The sequence below is a fragment of the Plecotus auritus genome (assembly GCF_963455305.1).
Source record: "Plecotus auritus genome assembly, chromosome: 1".
Classification (NCBI taxonomy): Eukaryota; Metazoa; Chordata; class Mammalia; order Chiroptera; family Vespertilionidae; genus Plecotus; species Plecotus auritus.
In genome coordinates this window covers 82,543,921-82,563,228 of record NC_137770.1, presented here as the reverse complement: position 1 = coordinate 82,563,228, position 19,308 = coordinate 82,543,921, and the positions used below count along the sequence as shown (strand labels likewise).

The 19,308-nt window shown below is 43.6% G+C and overlaps 1 protein-coding gene across 2 annotated transcripts; it reads right to left on the bottom strand.

Annotated features, from left to right (window-relative positions):
• Nucleotides 1–630: 630 nt before the first annotated feature.
• On the bottom strand, nucleotides 631–19,239 carry TOX4 (TOX high mobility group box family member 4). 2 transcript variants are annotated; one of them, XM_080657518.1, is made up of 10 exons: nucleotides 19,132–19,192; nucleotides 18,852–18,920; nucleotides 12,964–13,007; nucleotides 8,722–8,964; nucleotides 7,598–7,858; nucleotides 7,031–7,261; nucleotides 4,644–4,724; nucleotides 3,266–4,009; nucleotides 1,756–1,919; nucleotides 631–1,068 (listed from the first exon to the last, which is right to left on the bottom strand). In XM_080657518.1, exons 4-10 carry the CDS (start codon nucleotides 8,788–8,790, stop codon nucleotides 1,008–1,010), a joined length of 1,611 nt encoding a protein of 536 aa, XP_080513644.1. In that variant the 5' UTR covers nucleotides 8,791–8,964; nucleotides 12,964–13,007; nucleotides 18,852–18,920; nucleotides 19,132–19,192; the 3' UTR covers nucleotides 631–1,007. The 2 variants fall into 2 exon arrangements, with proteins under 2 accessions (XP_080513644.1, XP_080513643.1); XM_080657517.1 differs by lacking the exon at nucleotides 12,964–13,007 and having other exon boundaries at nucleotides 19,132–19,239.
• Nucleotides 19,240–19,308: the final 69 nt, after the last annotated feature.

Genomic DNA, 19,308 nt, shown 5'->3' with positions numbered 1-19,308 from the left:
TTCAGTATAGGATGAAAGTGATTAGTAATTAATACTACATGAACATGATAATAAAGGGCTCTCGGGGACAGCATTTCTCCAGGTAAGATTTGAGTTTCCCTTACGGTTATCACCAGGGCTATATGCTCTAAATATTTGCTGATTCTGTTACAACTATGTGGCTTGGTAGTCTATTCTTTGGCTTAAATTTTCAAGAAAAGTGAAATAAGTGCATTTTAGATTAAATTTAAGTGCTTTAAGGTGTGCAGAGAATAAGCTTATGTAAATTATGTAAGTGAAACCACTCTGGCATATTTTTTAAAAGATAGCTTATCAAACACAACTGAATACAACTTTAGACTTTTGTGAAACTTCTTATATTAAAGATGTAGAGTTCTGCCTTTCACACTCAGAAACTGTGATAGCTGAGGTAAGGAAAGACAATGACTACAGAAATATTTGCAAAGAAGAATAAATAAGAAAATCCTAGATGATGTTATTTTCCCTATAGCCCAGTATGCCTGTATTGAAAACCTTTGTTCTCAAAGCAATGTATAGATGTGACATTATTAGCTCTCCGTTTAAAAGGTATCCTTTAATTCAACCTTTTATTCCTTTTAAAATGGATGCACACAGTGGTAGGCTCAAAGCTGATATGTACTCTCATAATTTTAATAATCTTTTAGGCAAGACCTATGACAATTATACTAACAAGTTTCCTCAAACCACCCCCCCTTCCCACCACCCCTATGTTCTGCTTGTCCATATTCCCTTCACCCTTTCCTCTGCTATTGTCACTGGCATCTCTGCTTGTACTTGAAAGTAAAAAGCAACCCCAGATTACAGCAAACTCAATGACCCTGCTCCATAGCATGGCCCCTTGCTGAAGAGAGGAAAGGGGAGAAGCATAAAGGGACCATCATGGGCTCAGTTCAGGTACTATCAGAAGCCCAGCTTGAGTTTTAAAAGCAGGGTCTTGGACATGTTCCTGGCAGATAAATCTTCACTGGCTTGGAGAACAGGAAGGACTATTTTACAAACACCACTGTGTTCGAATTTCTAGAGGCTAACCAGGCCAAGAAGACATCCCTAAGAGAAAAAAAGATACACATAAACAGAATTATAGTTTAGATGTATTCTTTCTTAACTCTGCCTTAAACAAATGGGTTTTCAGTTAACTTCCTATCAAAGTGAAATGGTATCACTCAGTAGGAATATTAGGGCAATGGGCCTAAAAGTCAACAGTATAGACAATCCTAGTTTAGTGAAGAGGATTTGAAATAGAAAATACCAATGCCTCGTTTCATAAATGTAGATAAATCCCAAGAAAATTTGGGGAGATGGACAAAATCTTCAGAACTCCAACTCCTGCCATACTTAGCACCTTATTATGCTATTTATCACTTATCCATTCTTCCTCAAATTCTAATTCCCTAAATGTTCTATTTGCACTAAGGAGATAGGCGAAGCTAATATTCAGTCAATAACTGCTTAATGTGTCATCATACATTTAAAGAGTATACCTAAAGGTATATGTGGTACCTGAGAAGCGTGACTGCTAATTATCTTTGTCTGTGTAGCAAATGTAAGCTCTTTATAAGAGCAGGGGAACTTTTCTAATAGTCTTACAATCAGACATATACATGTATATACCAACTTACTTTACCTAAGGTAAGGTATACTCTATCTAAGGTAATACTGACATGCTCAGGGTTACCATGTTTTCCAATAGTTAATTTTAGCAACACCTGAATTATAAGAGAAACTGTAACTCACCTGCAGTGCTTCACCACACACTCATTGCTGCAGTATTCATTGTCCCAGTCCTTACTCGCAATGGGAGGGTTCTCACAACCAGACCTCACACAGCGAGGCTGGGGTGAGATCGTCACTGGAGACCCACTAACCAATTCAACATCCATTTGAGAAGGAGACTCAACCTATGAGAGGAAGAAAGCACCAAAGATGGATTAGATTTGCTACCTACCTTGCCAGCCACTAGTCAAATTAACTTTGGGACCCAATGGAGCAAAAGGAGTTAACATCCCACACATATGGGGGTAACATTTTTTTTTTTTAAATATATTTTATTGATTTTTTACAGAGAGGAAGAGAGAGAGAGAGACAGAGTTAGAAACAGCGATGAGAGAGACATCGATCAGCTGCCTCCTGCACGCCCCTTACTGGGGATGTGCCCGCAACCCAGGTGTACACGCCCGACTGGAATCGAACCTGGGACCCTTCAGTCCGCAGGCCGACGCTCTATCCACTGAACCAAGCCGGTCAGGGCTTGGGGTAACATTTCAAAAGAAGGTGAGTTTTTGGTCTCCCGCTTTTTATCCAGTTTTAGAACTTTGCCAAGCAGACTGACATGAAGCTTCTTCCCATTAGGAGAATGTTGGCTATATGCTAGTATATTGACGCTTTAACAACTCAGGTTTGAACTGCGAGGGTCCGCTCAAGCGTATGCAGATTTACCTGCCCAGTTAAAGGGTCACTATTTTTGATCCAGGTTAGGAATCCATGTATGTGGAGGGTCGACTACTAGTTTTACGTGTGCACCGTGGGTCACTGTACTCTTTAATTTTAATCTTGCCCATCACTGACTTTATTCCACACTTGAATATATAAAATCAAAAGCAGAATGTGAAAAGAGGTTGGGTCACCTCAACTAAGATTACGAGATTTAAGAGAGGACAAAATGTGCCATTAGAAAAAGTGAAAGAACTTGGAGATTCATAGTTTCCTCCTGATAGAGGGATTATTTTTCTTTAAATTACTGCTTCATCAATTGTGGTGCTAGTCTCAAACAGACCCATATTTAAAAATAACCACTGGCCATGTATAAGTTAAAGCTAGGGTAATGGACATGTTTATGTCACTTTGGACTCATTGATATGAACCAATTGAATTTTTCTAGCTATATCCCCTATCCATCTCCCCACTGAAAACATCAAGCCAAGCAGTCCAGATATAGGAAAAATGGAAGCACTTAAATCTCTAAAGTTTAGGATCCTTGGGTAGATACCTCCAAAAAATAACTCCAGGCTTGGGTTGTATCCTCTCTAGTCAAACCACAGTATTTCGCTTAAACAGTAGTCTGGGAAAGGAGGCCCTCTTAATGCTTTTCACCAAGAACACTACAGAGTATTATAGGTGGGAACTGTCCTTTACAGGCTGTTTCATACTCCTGGTTTCCAATTAAGTGCTAATGGCAACCCCTACTTTTATTGGATCATCAGAGGAGACTGATCATCAAAGGAAAGACACTTGAAAACTGGCTCACCTCAGGAACTACATCTGTGATCATCTCACAGATTGTATCAGTAGAGGTCTCCTCCACTGTATGGGCCTCAGGGCTTGTGTTCATAGGTCGCTCAGGACTACTTTCCACAGCTGGTGGGACTAAGGTGGTCTGCATTTTCAGAGTGGGTCCAGGCACAATCTTGATCTGCAGAGGAGGTGGCTGTTGCTGTAAATTGATTCGAGCTTTCTGAGGTGGAGGCTGTTGCATGGCCTGGAGTGGGGGAGGCTGCTGCAGAATGGTCACTTGCTGCTGAGTGGGGGGCTGAGGCATCTGTTGCAATGGAGGAGGTTGTAGTCGGGGTGGAGGCAGTTGCATAGAAGCAGCAGCTGCTGCTGCTGCCTGCAACACTGATCGAGTAACAATCTGGGCTTGTTGACTGGGCTGTATAGTAGCTGTGCTGCTTTGGCCTAGTTGGATCCCCCTGGAGGTCACCACTGTGGCTGGAATAACAGTAACCATCCCTCCTTGGGACATGGTAATAGATGAGGGCAACATCTGTTTGGTAATAATCAACTTGGTGATATTAGGCTGACCCCCAGCCCCAGAAGATGCCTGATTGGCCACATAGGATGAAAGAGTGGAGTTAACAACAATGGAAGGAGACAGGGCAGGGGGCTCTGTTGAGGCTGGTGCTGGAGATGCTGGGTCAACAGTAGCAACAGGAGGTGGAGAAGGAGTCTGTGATGGTGGCACTGGATCCAGCTCCACTGTTTCCACAGTGGCCTAAACGACGACCAAAAAAAGAAAAAGCCATTCAGAAATTTACTGTATTCCCTGGGACATACTCACTTTAATCACCTCCCAAAAGACAATGATAGATTGAAAATAAAAAATAAATTAAAAAAGGAAAAAACAGCTGTGGGTGCTACCCTGTCTAAACAATGAAAAACAAACTCACAAAGACTGTTTAGTAAGATTTATGACGGGAACAAGAAGAAACCATGCTATATATGTTTCTAAGCTTTAACTACTAGTTATTAAAAGGTTGCACAGGTTTTTGGTGGTATTATCTATACTAATAAAAGGGTAATATGCTAATTAGACCGGACATCTTCCAGACATCCTTTTGGACAAAGCCACGGTAGCGAGGGCCGAGGCGGTTAGGGGCCATCAGGCTTGCAGGCAGAGGTGGTTAGGGGCGATCAGGCAGGCAGGCAGGCAGGCAGGTGAGCAGTTAGGAGCCAGTGGTCCCGGATTGCAAGAGGGATCCTGGATTGGAGAGGGTTCAGGCCGGGCTGAGGGACTCTCCCCACCCCCGCCCGTGCACGAATTTCGTGCACCAGGCCTCTAGTAACTAATAAACAGCTTGAAAAAATCTTTTATTGGTTTAAATATCCATCTGCCGTAACCCTCTTACCTGACACTCTTGATTGTCTTTATAAGCAGCCAGAGCTTTCAGATACTCTTTCTTGGCAGCCTCAGTTTTCCTCTTATATACCTGCAGGAAAGAAAAACTGTTTAAGAAGTGCCCAAACGCCTAGAAAAGACTGATAATTCTATTCATCACTGCATGACAATCTCAGTCTGAATACTGAGAACTCCAGCTTGGCCAGTGTTGCTCAGTGGTTGAGCGTCGACCTATGAACCAGGAGGTCATGGTTCGATTCCCAGTCAGGGCAGATGCCTGGATTGTGGGCTTGCTCCCCAGTGTGGGGTGTGCAGGAATTAGCCAATCAATGATTCTTTCTCATCACTGATGTTTCTATCTCTCTCTCCCTCTCCAAAATCAATAAAGATATATGTATTTTTAAAATGAATACTGACAATTCCTTTTAGTGAATATACTTTTGAAAGCTAGTAATCAAGACAGCCTCCATGTCAAACTTTCCAGTGACCAAGCATCTGAAAGCCAGCCAATCAACAAGAATCTTGCCAACCCTGGCTGATCTGGCTCAGTGGGTAGAGTGTTGGCCTGCGGACTGAAGTGTTCCAGGTTTGGGTATGGTCAAGGGCACATGCCCAGGTTGCAGGCTCGATCCCCAGTAAGAGGGGTGCAGGAGGCAGCCAATCAATGATTCTCTCCCATCATTGATGTTTCTATTTCTCCCTCTCCCTCTCTGAAATTAATAAAAATAGAAAAAGAATAAAACTAAACTTAAAAAAAAGCATCTTGCCAGAATAACTACACTTCTAAAATTAACACCAACCCATGCCCACTTCGATTAGCAAAACAAATCCTGACCCCAAAACTATTTCAGATCAGTAATCTGCTTAGCCTGGGATTGTGCCTAACCAGTACACTTTCCCTTAAGGAATGTGTTAAATTGTTTGCAATGATGGCCACAAGAACTCTTCCCATTTTGTATACCTCTTCTTCCATTAAGAGCTGAATCTTTCTTTGAATTTGCTCTTTCTTTGAATCTGGGCTAGCTCTATGAATTCCGTTGACCATTAAAATATGGCTGAAGTGACACAAAAAATCTGGGGCATCTGTTTTTGTCCTCTTGGATCACTGGTCAACATTTGCCATACTGTAAAGAAGCTAGTCTAGATGTGGAAGATAGAGGCCGTGTGAAAGAGAACCAAGACAACTAAGCCAACAGGTAACACCAACTGCCAGACATGGGAGCAAAGTCACCCTGGCCAGCCATACCAGCTGTCCCTTGACTACAACCACGGGAATGTGCCCAGGAAAGAACATTAGGAAAACCACCCCACCAATCTGAAGAATCATGGGAAATAACAAATTGCCATTTTTTAAAAATTTGTGGTGCTTTGAGTAGCAACAGATAACTAATACAAGTTATCTAGAATAAATTTACCCTTTTCAAATCAAGTAGCAGATTCTCTTTGACACAAAACTTAGTGTATGATAATTATAGCCATTTCAATTCTATCCTTTATTACATAGTATCACAATTTTCATTATTTATTTTAAATACTAGTGCAACATTCGTGCACTGGAGGGTCCCGCAGCCCAGCCTGTGCCCTCTCGCAGTCTGGGACCCCAAGGGGTCCTTTGCGCTGCCACAGAGCTGGGAGAGGCTCCCGCCACCGCTGCTGTGCTTGCCAGCCATGAGCATGGCTTCTGGCTGAGCGGCGCTCCCCACTATGGGAGCACACTGACCACCAGGGGGCAGCTCCTGTGTTGAGCATCTGCCCCCTGGTGGTCAGTGCATGTCATAGTGGCCAGTTGTTCTGCCATTCGGTCAATTTGCATATTAGGGTTTTATTATATAGGATATTTATTTCAAAGGGGAAGGGAGAGGGAGAGAGAGAAACATCAATGAGAAAAAAGCATTGATTAGCTACTTCTTGCATGCCCCTACGTGCCCTGACCGGGAATCAAACTGTGACCTCCTGGTTCACACTCAACCACTGAGCTATGGTGGCCAGGCACAATTTTCATTTAAAAAAAAAAACACTAATTAAATTTAAGGAGATTAATCATAGTTTTTAAGTTTAAAATAAGCCAATGAGAAAAATCCTAAACTAAATTCTAAATCCAAACTTGGTAGATTTTAGAGTTAGTCACAACATGCAACTTATGAAGAAACAGCCTAATTTTACAGTGGGGGAAAAATGAGGCTTAGAAAAGCTAGATTCAGTGTTTCTATAATAATTGATACTTTTTAGTTAGTATATGGCTGCAGCTTCTAAGACAAAGGATGATCTGTAAATGACATTAACAAAGAGGTGATAAAAGAACATGTAAGAAAGTTAAAAGAAAACTTAAGTTTTCATCCCTTTACTTAAAAACTTCTGGAACATTCCCTATCCACTAGTTCCTCATTATTTGCTCACCTGTTTTTGCTCCTCTCCAAGACTGTCCCACATGGAGGCCACAATTTTTGAAACTTCTCCAAAAGTGGCATTGGGATTCTGTCCCTTGATGGCAGCCTGTGTATCACGAAAGAATAAGGCATATGCTGAAACTGGTTTCTGAGGTTCATTAGGATCTTTCTTTTTTCTCTTCTTTGGGGTCTTCTGCTTTTTCCCTGCTTCCACAACAACTGTCTTCTGGCTGGGAAGTTGCTGCAGGGGAGAAAAGAGAGAATTACAAGAAGGAAGAAGGGAAGTATATCTGGAGAACTGCAAGAAAAGGACTTTTATATGGGGAAACTAGCTACATGGAGGAATTTTCAGAAATACTAAAAATAGAGGCAATAGGATTAAGATATTAGTAAAGTATGTGAGGACCAATAAGAATGAAGATTGGGAGGAACTTTACAAACTATAAATTGAGAGGCAGGACCCCATACCCAGAAAAGAGCAGAGGAGATGGCAGAACAGGTGTAAAGTACTCTGTATGCCAAGAGTTTTATCCCAGAATATCATGGCAGATTTGATTTTTGGCAGGGAATGCCTCACCCTCCGGAAATCCTCAACACCATCCTCATGAAGTGAATTAGTAGGTGAAGGGGTGGTTGAAAGACGATCCTCAGGTGACTGGGCAGGTGGCAGAATGGTACCACCCCCTAAGCTCAAACCAAGTTGAGAACTCAGTTCTGACTGATCAATGGTGGTCAACTGGTTATGCCCCATCAAGCCAGACGTCATGTCTGTCATTGGTACATCAATTGTAACAGGTGGGTTGGCGCTATACTGAGTTCCTATAGAATGGTCCAAGTCCTGAGAGAAGCAGAAGGACTAATTAAACACTAAATATAAAGTATACCACTCTTCCCCCCCATCGAGTTCAGGACAGTTTACAAACACCCTACTCATCTACATTATATCATTTAGACTCTAAACATAAAATAATTTGTCTACATATAGAACATTAAGCTTTTTAATAAAGTATATAAATTAGTAAAGTCACTTCTTTGTACTCCAAAGCCTGCTCTAAAACAACTAAAAATAACCAGAGGTCTTAATTTTGGACAAATTAAAGAGTTAATAAATTATTTGGTAATCTGGAGGTAGTAATGACACAAGGAGTAAAGAAAAACTTCTCTGTACACTGCTAAAATAATGGCTTTTAAAGTTGCAATACACAGGCAATCTGAGTAGTAAGGCCGAAGTTAAGATGTTTCCCATCAAATAAAATGTGTGGAGATGGGCTACTAATGAGATGTGCTGGAAGCCCAATATACTGATTTATAACACTTACTAATCCACAGTTAATACATTTTGTTCAGGCTGTTTTTGAATAAATCAATGTGCCAGCTATCACACTCACATTTGAATCCTAGGATGTGAAGGCTATATTAAAAGGGGGGAGACTGCCTGCAAATCACAATAAATCATCTTCAATTCAGGGTTAATCTTCAGGTGACTGGACATTTTACTATTTTAAACCATTTTTCAAGTAAAATTGACTCAGATGATACATTTCATTCATTCAATGGACTTTAAGTCTTTATCAATGAGCCTTCATCCACAAAAGTGAGAAACATGTAATACTCAAGTGCAATAAGGAACAGAATTCCTTTTATCTTCCCTAACACCATGCCCAGGAGCTTGGGTAAGCCTGAACAAATCTTGCCCCTTACCATGGTCAAGCCCCCACTCAGGAGCCCCCCGCCCTGCTCCATCAAGCCATGGGTCATGCCCACAGGCATGTCCAATGTCTGGACCCCATATTGGGCTGAAAAGCTGCCATCCTGTGAGGAGGATGGGTCTGCCAGATCATCAAAGTGGCCAACCACATCTGAGACAGCCAGTGACGGATCAGAATCCAAGGAGATAGGTGGGATTTCAAATTCCTCATCACCCAGGCTTGGTGTATGGAATGTCTGTAAGGGGGAAAAAGAGAGGAAAAATAATTAGTGGGAAGAGGAGAAGCTGTATACTTCTAAGTGAAGAACATGGCTGAATACTGAGAATTCTCAGTGTACCTCTTTCCAGCCTGGATCCTATTTTTGTTATCAATTTCTTAGGACCTATTTAGTTTTACAAATAAACCTCTCTTTCGCATAACCTTGGATGTATGGCACATACAAAGCTGCCAACATCAATCACAATTTTCAACTCTTTTATCTCTTTTCTACTTTTATCATCTCAGCGGTCCTAAAATATTATGTCTATTATTCTAATAATAACAGCAGCATTAGTAAGGACTCAGACTTTATTACCTGTTTAGCTATGATGTTTAAAGTCTCTCCAAAGATTCTAAAGATTTCACTACTACTACTACGCCTGAGCTGTTAGACCACAGAAATTCATTGTCAACCAGACAATTATATTCTGTTGTTTTATGTTCCTTTGAAGCTTTTCCTATCATGGGTACCTTATCTCCCTCTAAAATGTATGCACTTAGAGTTTCCTACATCTTTTCCATTTTAGAAATCATGATGTTAACAACAAATAAGATTCCTATTTGTACAGTATTTTTGGAAAATCCAACAATGCCAAAATAAGGATAATAGTGAAGAGAAAAACATAAGAGCTACTGTCAAAAGACAAACTGGTGCTCACTCTGGCAGCACATAAGCTAAAACTGGATGATTAATTAGCATGCCCCCTGCACACGGATGTCACGCAAATTCATGAAGCATTCCATATATTATTTTTTAAATGGCAAACTGGTTTTCTATCAGCTCCTGAACATATTCTTAATCTTGCTCTGACCAAGCCTTTCTGTTAAGTGAGGAAGAAAAAGATTACTCCAGCTGGCTAAAGACTCAATCCCTTCCTCTGAGTCCAACTACAAAAATAATTCACTCTTTCTATTCCGAATGGGGGCCACCATACACAGAGCTAACAGATCAATTGCTGACATAACACACATTAAATGTTACGGTTTCTTTTGACATTAAAAAACTAAAATGGCAGCCAGCGTGGCTCAGTGGCTGGATGTCGACCTATGAATCAGACGGTCATGATTCGATTCCTGGTCAGGGCACATGCCCGAGTTGCGGGCTCAATCCCCAGTCGGGGGTGTGCAGGAGGCAGCCAATCAATGATTCTCTCTCATCATTGATGTTTCTCTATCTCTCCCTCTCCTTCCTCTCTGAAATTAATAAAAAATATATTAAAAACAAAATAAAGTAAAAAAACTAAAATGGCATCTGTAGCACTAGAGCATTACACAGGGTAGGGCAAAAGTACGTTTATAGTTATGAGTATGCAAAACACAGTTTATTCTTATATTATTAGTTATTGTATTATTTTCCATATGAACTATAAACTTATATTTCCCAACCCTGTAAATAATATCAAGAGCCACTGGTGTCATGAGAGGTCTTGGTTCAAGTTCCAGCTCTGCCACTTACTATATAATCTTTTTTTTTTTTTTTTTAAATACATTTTATTGATATTTCACAGAGAGGAAGGGAGAGGGATAGAGAGCCAGAAACATCGATGAGAGAGAAACATCGATCTGCTGCCTCCTGCACACCCCCCACTGGGGATGTGCCCGCAACCAAGGTACATGCCCTTGACCGGAATCGAACCCGGGACCCTTCAGTCCGCAGGCCGACGCTCTATCCACTGAGCCAAACCGGTTTCGGCCTTACCATATAATCTTAAATGAGTTTTCCTCATTTAAGGAAATGGTAGTTGTAATGGTAATCTCCTTATAAGGTTTTTATGAGGATTAATTGGATTTAGCACACAAAAAGCTGATCACACTGCTTGATATACATAATTGCTTAATAACTGTCTTAACATCTAAATTATTATTAACTTGCCATCTGCCCCAACCAATTATCATAGGTAGTTGAAATTTTGGAAGCTTTAAATTTTATCAACCTGTCACATGGCACAGTAAATGTCAACTGATTCAGATCAAATTCAATAGACATCCACATATTTTCCTGATTAAACAATGCATTCTAAGAGGTCCTCTGGCTTTTCTTCACCCAGAAAGGGTCTCAGTAATATCATCATTTTTATTTTAATGAAGACAGTGCTAGAAGAATATTTCCAGGTAGTAGAAACTAGGGAGAAAAAGGTATGTTTCTGAAATGCCCAATCTCTCTGAGTCATACTGGCAAACAGAAATAAGTTTGAAGACAAAAAGACATGTATAGCTTCATTTCTATGTTTTCCTCTTCCAAGATCCTTACTATTTTACTTAGCATGGTAAAAATTTGGTAGTTGTCTGGGCTGTAATATGACAGTAGCATAAGGAGTACAGAAACAGGCAGTTCTTGATGGAAAAAGTAAATATCTCCCTAAGAACTGAACTCTTCTCAGTACAAAACTCCTAATTTGTTATTGTGTGAAAGTTCTTATCTCTAGGTCTATGACACTGAATTCATTTTACCACCTTAAAAAAATTGTTTTTTTATTGATTTGAGAGAGGGAGAGAAGGAAGGATTGATGGAGGGAAGGAGATCAATTTGTTGTTCTACTTTTTTTTTTTTTTCATTCATTGGTTGCTTTTTGTATTGTACCCTGACTGGGGATCAAACCCACAACCTTAGAGTATTGGGACAGCACTCTAACCAAGTGAGCTACCCCCTACCCAGCTAGGGCTTACATGACACTAAAATTTCAGTTTAGATTCATGTCTGCACTTTTCAGGAAGTGGGTACAAAGATTTTTTTTAACCAAATTCTCATGCAAACAAACAAGCTACAGAGACAGGAAAAAGAACAGGGGAAACATTTATTGTGCTAGATCAATCGTTTGATAATAGTAGTTTGAAAAATTTTAAAGATACAGATTGTTTTGGCAAAGTAAAAGATGCCTATCCACAACAAAGGATGCTTACCATACAAATAAAAAAGCAACTCTGCTGAGATATGAAATGATTTGTTAACGAAAACTCTAAAGGAGTAAAAATTCATATCCAAAATAAGAGACCAGTGTTCTACAAAGGACTAGCCCTCACAAACCATCTGGAGTGCTCTCATGCACTACACTAAAAAAAGACAGGCAGAGATTCCATTGTGTCGAATTAACAAGGCATTCTTTGTATGTACAACCTCCTGAAAACAGCTTTGTTAGTCACTATCTGTGGCTTTAATGGTATTGTGTATGTTTTGGGGGGAGAGCGGGGAGGTGGGCTGTGTTGTTTTGTTTATTTGGTTTTCTTCCTTTAAGTATGAAGAGTAAAATAATGGCAATGAGTCCTAGCTAATTTGGCTCAGTGGATAGAGCATCGGCCTGTGGATTGAAGGGTCCCAGGTTCGATTCCAGCCAAGGGCACAAGCCTGGGTTGCGGGCTCGATCCCCAGTAGGGGGCGTGCAGGAGACAGTGATCAATGATTCTCTCTCATCATTGATGTTTCTATCTATCTCTCCCTCTCCATTCCTAAAATCAATAAAAATATATTTAAAAACAATAATGGCAATGAATAAGAATACGGAAGGGTAAACCACGTGCTAGAATAAACACAGAGACTCCCTCTAAATCCCTTTACTACACAAATGATTTGAAAGATTATGGTTAAAATCCAATTATGAAAATCCAAACTTATTTTAGTGGATCTGCTACATAACTAGATCATACTCTAGACCAGCCGTGGGCAAACTACGGCCCACGGGCCGAATCCGGCCCGTTCGGCTGTTCTATCCGGCCCGCAGAGCCGAAAGAGCGGAGGGTTCTCTTGCTCTCCCCTCCACTCCTTTACTTTGAATTTATATTAGTTCACACAAACACTCCATCCATGCTTCTGTTCCGGCCCTCCAGTCCAGTTTAAGAACCCATTGTGGCCCTCGAGTCAAAAAGTTTGCCCACTCCTGCTAGACTGTCAAATATAAAACGAAGATAACTGTAGCAAGTATCAAAGTAAATATAAATGATGTGGGTACAGAAGGAGAAAATAGAAACATGATGCAGTTACCTTCTCACTCAGCTTTCTTTTCCTTCTCTGTTAAATTCCTGGGCCTTTTAGGGGGAAGAAGCAGTTTGGGAATTACAGTTTATAAAATAAAGAGGCTGCCCAGCTGGTATGAATCAGTGGTTGAGCGTTGACTTATGAACCAGGAAGTCATTGTTTGATTCCCGGTCAGGACACATGACCAAGTTGCGGGCTCGATCCCAAAAGTGGGGTATGTAAGAGGCAGCCGATCAATGGTTCTCTCTCGTCACTGATTTTCTATCTCTCTCTCCCTCTCCCTTACTCTCTGAAATCAATAAAAATATACACTAATAAAAGGGTAATATGCAAATTAGACTAGGAGAACTTCCGGGAGACGTTCCGGATATCCTTCCAGACAAAGCCATGGTGGCAGGGTTGAGGCAGAGGTGGTTAGGGACGATCAGGCTGGCGTGGGGGGGGGGGGGGGAAGTTGGGGGCAAGCATGCTGGCGGGGGGGGGCAATTGAGGGCAAGCAGGATGGCAGGGGGGAGCAGTTGGGGGCGAGCAGGCTGGCGGTGGGGGGGGGGCAGTTGGGGTGATAAGGCCAGCAAGGGGGGGGCAGTTGGGGGTGAGCAGACCTGCAGAAGGGGGGCAGTTGGGGGTGAGCAGGCCAGAAGGGGGGGCAGTTGGGGGCAATCAGGCCGGCAAGGGGGGACAGTTGGGGGTGATCAGGCCAGCAGGGGAGGGCAGTTGGGAGCGAGCTGGCTGGCAGGGGAGGGCAGTTGGGGGCAAGCAGGCCAGCGGGGGGGGGGGGGACAGTTGGGAGTGAGCAGGCTGGCAAGGGGGGGCAGTTGGGGGCAATCAGGCCGGCAGGGGAGGGCAGTTGGGGGGCGAGCTGGCCGGCAGGGGGGGCAGTTGGGGGTGATCAGGCCAGCAGGGGGGCAGTTGGGGGTGAGCAGGCTGGCAAGGGGGGGCAGTTAGGAGCGAGCAGGTCAGAAGGGCGGCGCAGTTGGGGGTGATCAGGCTGGCGGGAGGGGCAGTTGGGGGCAAGCTGGCTGGCAGAGGAGGCAGTTGGGGGGTGAGCAGGCTGGCAGGGGGGGCAATTGGGGGTGAGCAGGCCAGCAAGGGGGGGTAGTTGGGGGTGAGCAGGCTGGCAGGGCAGCGCAGTTGGGAATGATCAGGCTGGCAGAGTGGGCAGTTATGGGCGTTCAGGCCAGAAGGGTGGGGCAGTTAGGGGCGTTCAGGCTGGCAGGCAGAGTGGTTAGGGGCGATCAGGCAGGCAGGCAGGTGAACGGTTAGGAGCCAGTGGTCCCGGATTGCGAAAGGGATGTCTGACTGTGGGATCGGGCCTAAACTGGCAGTCGGACATCCTCTGAGGGGTCCCAGATTGGAGAGGGGAGAGTGCAGGCCGGGCTGAGGGACATCCTCCACCCCATGCACAAATTTCCTGCACCAGGCCACTAGTGTTTAAAATAAAATAAGGAGGCTTACCTATTGAGGGAACAACAACAAAAAACCAACAACAATCCATTTCCTTCCCATTTCACACTCCCATACCAAAACACACAATCCAGCATTTTAGTTTCTTGTGTAAATTATTCATTTTAAAGAAATTTAATCCAACATCTATTTATTCAATAGTACACTAGTACTATGTGTTATTTAAATAATTTATTGTTCTTAAAAACTGATATAGTAGCCCTGGCTGGTGTGACTTGGTTGGGAGTCAGCCCTAACACTGAAAGATTGCCAGTTCCATTCCTGTCAGGGTAAATGCCCAGGTTGTAGGCTCCATCCCCAGTAGAGGGCGTGCAGGAAGCAGCTGATCTATGTCTTGCTCTCACATCAATGTTTCTATCTCTCTCTCTCTCTGTCCTCCCAAAAATCCATTAAAAAAACAACAACAACTGATATAGTAGTGATTTTTAACTATTCAGCCTAAAATCATTAACTGATTCTAATGTTATAAATGCTATTTCTAATTAAATTATACTTATGACTTACTATTTTCCCAAAGTGCTCAAAACACAATCTATACTAATAGAAGGGTAATATGCTAATTAGACCGGGAGACCTTCCGGACATCCTTCTGGACAAAGCCATGGTGGCGGAGCCGAGACAGAGGCAGTTAGGGACAATCAGGCCAGGAGGGGAGGGCAGTTGGGACGAGCAGGCTGGCAGGGGGAGACAGTTGGGGGCGAGCAGGCTGGTGGGGGGGGACAGTTGGGGGCGAGCAGACCGGCAGGGGGGAGCAGTTGGGGGCGAGCAGACAGGCAGGCGGGGGCAGTTGGGGGTGAGCAGGCCAGCAGGGGGGGCAGTTGGGGGTGTGCAGGCCAGCAGGCAGAGTGGTTAGGGGGGATCAGGCAGGCAGGCAGGTGAGCGGTTAGGAGCCAGCAGTCCCAGCTTGCGAGAGGGATGTCCGACTGCCGGTTTAGGGATTGGGCCTAAACCAGCAGTCGGACATCCCCTGAGGGGTCCCAGATTGGAGAGGGTGCAGGCCAGGCTGATAGACATCCACCCCCACCCCACCCCCGTGCACGAATTTCGTGCACCAAGCCACTAGTATCATTATATAGGAGCCAACCTGAATGAAACAAAAGATTAAATTCCCTTTAGATTATAGACCTTTCCTATTTCAAGCAGTGTTATAACAAATGCTAAGCTTTTCTCTCTGGACACCTACTCTTTAAAAATTATGTTTTATTTACTGAAGCATAACTTATGCACACAAATTTTAAATATATATTTCAATGGATTTTTTTAGATATGCTAACATCCAGTTAACCACCACTCAGATCAAGGATACAGATATTTCTATCACTCCAAAATATTTTCTCATGCTCCTTCCCAGTCAATGCTCCCTCCTTCCACAACAAATATCACTATTCTGATTTATATCACTACTAGAGGCCCAGTGCATGAAATTTGTGCACGAGAGGGGGGGGTCCCCCTCAGCCCAGCCTGCACCTTCTCCAATCCGGGACCCCTTGAGGGATGTCCGACTGCCGGTTTAGGCCCGATCCTGGGATCAGGCCTAAACCAGCAGTCGGACATCCCTCTCACAATCCTGGACCACTGGCTCCTAATCGCTCACCTGCCTGCCTGCCTGGTCGCCCCTAAGTGCCCCCCACTGCCGGCCTGGTTGCTCCTAACTGCCCCCCCCACCAGCCTGGTCACCCCTTACTGCCCCCTTCTACCAGCCTGGTTGTCCCTCACTGACCCCCCTGCCGGCCTAATCACCCCCAACTGCCCCCCCCCCCACCGGCCTCGACGCTCCCAACTGCACCCCCCTCTCCCCCCTCTGGCCTGGTCGCCTCTTACTGCCCCCCATGCCAGCCTGGTCCCCCCTCACAGCCCCTCCCCCTCCACCTATCTGGTCGCCCCACATAGCCTGCTATTCAGTCGTTTGGTCGTCCCTCACTAACCCCCCTGCTGGCCTGGTCGTAGGCAGCAATCTTGTGAGGGTGTGAGGGTTAATTTGCATATTACCCCTTTATTATATAGGAGAGTTTAGTATTGCATATTTTTTATCTTCATTAAAAATGAACTCATATTGTGTCTATTCTTTTATGTCTGGCTTCTATTGCTTACATTATATTTTTGAGATAATCCAAGTTGCATTTATTAATATTTCATTTTTTATTGCTGTGTAGTATTCCTTTTTACAGATATGCCAGTTTACAGACACTTGGGTTGTTTCCAATGCTTAGCTACTATGAATAAAACTGCTGTGAACATACATGTTTTTGGTGAATATATGCACTCATTTCTCTCATGTGTGTATCAAAGAGTGGAATCACTAGGTCACAGGGTAGGTATATGCTTATCCTTTTTTTTTTTTAATAAAATATATTTTATTGATTTTTAAAAAATATATTTTATTGATTTTTTACAGAAAGGAAGGGAGAGAGTTAGAAACATCAATGAGAGAGAAGCATCGATCAGCTGCCTCCTGCACACCCCCACTGGGGATGTGCCCACAACCAAGGTACATGCCCTTGACTGGAATTGAACCTGGGACCCTTCAGTCTGCAGGCCGACACTCTATCCACTGAGCCAAACCAGCTAGAGCATGTATATGCTTATCCTTAGTAGATACTGTCAATTTTCCAAAGTGGTTGAATCAATTTACACTCTTACCAGCAATGATTAAGAGTTATCTACATCCTTGTCAACTCTTGGAATTGTCAGTCTTTTTAATTCTGGTGGATGTGCAATGGTATCTCCTTGATTTTAACTGGCATTTCTCTGATGAGTGATGATGACCCTTTTTCAGATGCCTAGTGGCAATTTGGATTTGCTCTTTTGTGAAGTATGTGTTCAAATCTTTTGCCCATACTAGCATTATCACGTGATCGCTTCCTAAGTTATATAAATGTGTAGTCACTATGTTGTACACCTAAAACTAATATAATATTGTTTGTCAACTGTAATAAAAAAACAGGGAGACAGGATTTAAACAGAGGTCTCTCCATCACCATGCACTGCCTCCTATCATGACATAGAATTCAACACCTAGAAAGTACTCAATATAATGAATGCCGTGGCTGAGTAGCTCAGAGCATTGACCCACATGCCAGATTGCAGGTTCAATCCATGGTCAGGGCACATTCAAGAAGCAACCAATGAATGCATAAATGGGTAGGACAACAAATCGATGTCTTTCTCTCTCTAATCCCTCCCCCTGGTCTCTAAAAGCAAAAATTTTAAAATTACCTTTACTAGTTCTGAGTGGCTCACTATAAGACCAGATACAACAAAAACCATAAACCAATTAAAATAAAGCTTTAAAAAAACAACAACGGGAAAGGAAGGTGAAGTGGCAATGAGAAGAAGAACTATTAACAATGACAAAGTCCTGGGCTAAAAGAAGCCACTGAAATTTAGTTATCAGCTTCTCGGCAAAGTACTTTTGTCTTTTTAAACGTCTTAAAGTCATAAAAGCAAAAACAAAGGACAGGCTCAAACCCAGAAAGTTTCTAGATGTGGACAATGTGAAATTTACCACAGTCTAAAGAAATTTAAATGTGGAGACCTGATTTAGAAGAAATTGGCAATGATGCACTTTCTTTTTCTTTTAAGTGAGTCTTTTTTAAAAATACATTTTTTATTGATTTTAGAGAGGGAGAGGGACAGACAGAAACATCAATGAAGAGAGAGAATCATTGATCAGCTGCATCCTGTACCTCCCTACTGGGGATTGAGCCGGCAACCAGGCATGTGCCCTTGACCAGAATGGAACCGACCTCCTGGTTCATATAGCTCGACACTTAACCGCTGAGCCACGCCTGCCGGGCGCCAATACTTCTATTTCTCAACATCACAAGAAACTATTATTGTAGCCATCTGACAGCTGGAGAAACTGTGACATACAAAGGTGAAGTAACCTGAGTCACTGGCAAACAGAAGCACATGTCTCACTTCTTTCATGTTTTCTGGTAACGACTTCCTTTCATCCTGTCACTAGCAAAACAAGCTAATTTTTCTGTTTTTATCGCTGAGTAGGTAATTTGAATGAAACAAAGACCCCCTTCAATAGAGTTGTTTCAAGAATGAACACATGCCCACGGTTAACCCCTTTTAGGCAGGCTCCTTCCCTCACCCCAATTTCTTTAGCTGAAATATTCTCTTCCCTCTGCGATTCCCTCAAGATTGTCGCAGTTACTTCTCCCCAACCAAAGGAGACAAGTTCACTCTGTCTTCCCCTCCAGAATCACTCGGAAATAGGTTAGCTCTTTCCTCCGTCCCGCTTTTCCGATGACAGCAGCTCCCCAGGCCTCCCCATAGTCCTCAGGGTCTAGAAGACTCTAAATACCAACAGCGGCCCCGGTTGCCAGGTCCCGGCCCCTGGGTCCTCGCCTCCCCACCGCCCTCTCCCACCGCTTCCTCACGCCCCAGCCCTCCCCCCAGCGCCCGCAGCTCGTGCTCACCTCGGCCCCTGACAGGAAGGGGTGTGAGGGCCCTGTGATCGTCAGGTAATTGTCATTTCCTCCGGGAAACTGAAAACCAAAAGAAAGCCGCGGGGATAAGTTAGGGGAGAAGGGAGTTAGCTTGGAGTGACGGATTCTGACCCCGATATTCAGATCAACACTCCCCAAACCCCGCTCTCTCTGCAGTCCCGTCAACTGTCTCTCCGCCCGGCTTCCCGCCTCCGCTCCAACCCGGTCAGCCGCGCTCTCTCGCCAGACTTCTCAGCGCTCAAATTCCTACCTCCATCTTCACACAACGGTTACCACCGTCTCAGTCCCCTCATCGTCCCCACCGCCCCCACAGGACCCGCGACTGCCGTCACTTCCGCAAGGACGCGCGTCGCTCTCCGCCGATTGGAAGGCGCGCCTGCAGTTGCGACTCCCGCCGGGAAGGCCCAGCGGACGGAGAGACTAGCTA

Excerpts from the sequence above, each read along its gene's own strand:
- TOX4 (XM_080657517.1), bottom strand. Across the intron at positions 8,965-18,851 it reads CCTTCCTGTCAGGGGCCGAG|ACATTCCATACACCAAGCCT; the intron begins GTGAGCACGAGC and ends TCCCCCTTACAG. Across the intron at positions 7,262-7,597 it reads GTGTTGAGGATTTCCGGAGG|CAACTTCCCAGCCAGAAGAC; the intron begins GTGAGGCATTCC and ends TCTCCCCTGCAG.